The 3,725-nt window shown below is 43.0% G+C and overlaps 1 protein-coding gene across 1 annotated transcript; it reads left to right on the plus strand.

Moving 5' to 3' along the window:
• The first annotated feature begins 1,599 nt into the window (after nucleotides 1-1,599).
• LOC123506698 lies at nucleotides 1,600-3,029 on the plus strand. The gene is made up of 2 exons (XM_045258965.1): nucleotides 1,600-1,756; nucleotides 1,862-3,029. Exons 1-2 carry the CDS (start codon nucleotides 1,745-1,747, stop codon nucleotides 2,858-2,860), a joined length of 1,011 nt encoding a protein of 336 aa, XP_045114900.1. The 5' UTR covers nucleotides 1,600-1,744; the 3' UTR covers nucleotides 2,861-3,029.
• Nucleotides 3,030-3,725: the final 696 nt, after the last annotated feature.

The following is a 3,725-nucleotide window of genomic DNA, read 5'->3' on the forward strand; positions in this document are numbered from 1 at the left end:
TTACGGCAAGAAAAGCAACACACGATGCAAGAGATACACACAAGAGATAGATGGAAAAGTATGCTAAGACAAAAATATTACCACTTCACAAACTATTAAAGAGATAAATAGGAAATAAATAAATCACATCAAAGGAATTAGCGAAGACTAACATTATGATTGAAGGAGGAGGAAATTATGAACAACTGTAAATGGAAAAGGTAAGTATCAAAGAATGCCTGACGTTACTTTTGTTCTTCTAGAGTTGAGCGAATAGTTGGATGGAAGGTACTAATGGAGAAAGCGTGGGAAGTGGAAGGTTGCCAGTAAAGTAGAGGTGTGAAGTGGAAGATAACAATGAGGTGATGTGAAGTAGAAAGTGATAGTAAGGTGGAAGTGAAAGATGGAGTAGATAGTATTATTAAGCGGGAGGGAAGAGGAGAGAGTGTGTGGGTAAGGAAGTCCAGAATAAAGGTCATAAATGCTCTTATAACCTTTAACTTATTTGTATTATTTGTGGGTCTGCGCTCTCTCTCTCTCTCTCTCTCTCTCTCTCTCTCTCTCTCTCTCTCTCTCTCTCTCTCTGCTAAACCAAAAGAGGACAGGAGCCTACGAGCCCTACTTCCCCTCAATGGAACCCTCCTGACGGTGAGACATGTTGGGCGCGGCCAGGGAAAAACACGCTTGACATGTTTGCGAAACATACGAGACGAGCCGTTTTTGTTTACGCCTCAAGGTCAGCCACACCACAAGTCTGTATGGCCATGAGACACTGCTCCAGCTGCACCACCTCCTCAATAACACATTATTGTAATTAGATTAGTACATATTTTGTTTATTGATATTTTTCCCATTTAATAATGAAATTTGAACACTGATTTCTGCAGATATCTTATGGGATTTCAAGAATGAAATACGAGTTTGTACTTCAGGATGATCAAACATCCAAAGATTAAAATCACCGAACAAGAGAAATACGAGCAAACAAATAAATAAATAAAAAAAAAAAAAACTGCTGGAACACATATCTAGTGTTTAGGGTTTTATCATCATGTGGTACCTGCGGCTCATTCCTATCGAACGAACTTTTAAGAAGTCCATTTAATATCACAATGCTTCATCTTGTTAAGCAAAACAAATAGCGAAATAACGATACACCAGTTGCCAAGGTGCAAAGGCGTGATAACGTGATGCGCATGCTATATCATATATATATATATATATATATATATATATATATATATATATATATATATATATATATATATATATATATATATATATATATATATATATATATATATATATATATATATATATATATATATATAGAGAGAGAGAGAGAGAGAGAGAGAGAGAGAGAGAGAGAGAGAGAGAGAGAGAGAGAGAGAGAGAGAGAGAGAGAGAGAGAGAGAGAGACTAAGTTTTAATGGGTAGCAGTTATATCTGCCAGATAATCCGTGATAACGTCAATAGTACTCAGGTCATTCATAATTGTTTAAATGCTAAAGAACTGCACTCTGACTTGCTCCTGTAGAGCGATTATTATTTTTTTTTTGTGGCTATTTGAGTGAGGAAGCCACAAATTCCTTATATATAATGCTGACCTCTGTCCTTAGCAGGCCTGAGTTTTAGTAACTGAATCTCAAATGGCAAAGGTTGGCGCCGTGTAGCGGGGCAGTATATAAGGGCGTCCACCACTCTTCTGCTCCAGTCGTCCCAGTAGCCGCATCTTGGAGTGCTGAGGAAGACCAGGACTGCAGCCATGAAGCTTTTGGTAAGGTTCCCTACTTTCTGGTGTTAAATGGTCTTTAATATCAATGTGAAATCTTCTTTACCGTTGGTGTCGCGTCTTTCTCATCCTCCCGTGTGACTTCCACAGGTAGCGTTGTGCGTGATGGCGGTGGGTGTCAGCGCCCAGTACGGAGAATCTGGTATCGTCAATCCTGACGGGACGCTGAGGCAATTCACCCGAGAGGAGGCTGACAGAATCGCTACGATCGGGGAGTCTGGAGTGGTCTTCAAGGATGGATCACACCTGCAGTTTAACATGGATTTTGCTGCCCTGCACAACAACCTCCCTGCCCCAGAAAGGCCCGAGCAGGTGACCTTCGGCCCCTATGGCTACCATGGCATCATTAAGCCCGACGGTAACAACGTGCAGTTCACCCATGACCAGCACATGGACACTGTCCTGGTCGGCCCCTCAGGTGCCATTACAGCTGACGGCAGGAACCTGCAGTTCGGTCAAGATGGCCTCCCTCTCCCACTCCGCAGGAAGCGTGAAATTAGTCTCCAGGGCCCCTCCGGCGTGCAGTTCGGTGACGGCCAGCTGAGACACCTTCCCGTTGGCGTGACTGTCGTCCTTGTTGGTCCATCTGGCGCCACTCTCTCCAATGGTAACCACGTCCAGTTCCGTAAGAAGCGCGCTGCTTCTGAAGCTGTGGTTGGCCCATCCGGCTACATCACTCCTGAGGGAGTGCCTGTCCAGCTTGCTCCCGGTGAGTCAGTCGCTTCAAGTGGACCTTCTGGTTTAGTCCTCAGCACTGGCGAGAACGTCCAGTACCGCCTGAAGCGCGCTGCTTCTGAAGCTGTAGTTGGCCCATCCGGCTACATCACTCCTGAGGGAGTGCCTGTCCAGCTTGCTCCCGGTGAGTCAGTCGCTTCAAGTGGACCTTCTGGTTTAGTCCTCAGCACTGGCAAGAACGTCCAGTACAGCCGCAGGAAGCGTGCAGCTCCTTCTAAGGCTGTTGTGGGAGAGAGTGGCATCATCACTCCTGGCGGACGGCTGATTCAGCTTCCCCACGACGTGCATGTGATCCTTGCTGGTCCATCTGCTGCTCTGCTATCCGACGGAAGCTTCGTTCAGTACGAGTTTTAATTCCATTAGATCCATGTTCTAGGGAGAAATATTAGCAATAGAATCTTGGCTTTGTTTCCGATGGACACTCACTTTACTATTATGACGCAATGGACTGTGGCTTCATGTGCTCATTCAATAACACATAAACATCATGAAATCTGATGTTCAAATATATTTTATATTCTGACTTAATGTATATTACTTTATCCTTATTCCCAATAACATGACGTCACCCATTTCATAAATCATTTGAATTGAGAATCTAACCAAGATAACCAGATTTTACAGTTAAATGAGGAAGGCGAACGTCTGAATCAAGTCTTCTTCACGAATTGAAGGTAAAGTAATTGTTTGTCCTGTAACATTCAGCAGTCTATCTCACAACAAAGCAAGATGGTAAGATTACTACACTCCTGGAACGCCAATGCATTTTTTCTCAGTTGCCTGCAACGCTGGGTGAGATACTTCTTCGCCGAGACCGGCAACAGCCTACCACCTCTCACACCTCCACTAAGAAAGAAAACTAACAAATAAAGATCTTGTGTACCCTAAATTATTTAATCGAAGAAAAAAAAACTGCATAATATTCATGAAAGTCGTAAATATCACCTAAATCGCCTACAGAAGATGTACATACCCATACCACGCACGTCAGGGTATATAAGTAAGATGCTTACAAATGCTTACATGCATGCACGTTCGCATGCACGGAGGCGTGTATACACACACACACACACACACACACACACACACACACACACACACACACACACTACCTATTTCTATAATTTTACTACGAGAGAAACAAGAAAAGTATGCTAGTTACCATTAGTTATAAAAAAGAATTACCGAAAATCTTCCTTAAAAATAAATATTCCTTGAA

The sequence above is a fragment of the Portunus trituberculatus genome, chromosome 20 (genome assembly GCF_017591435.1).
Source record: "Portunus trituberculatus isolate SZX2019 chromosome 20, ASM1759143v1, whole genome shotgun sequence".
NCBI classification, from domain to species: Eukaryota; Metazoa; Arthropoda; class Malacostraca; order Decapoda; family Portunidae; genus Portunus; species Portunus trituberculatus.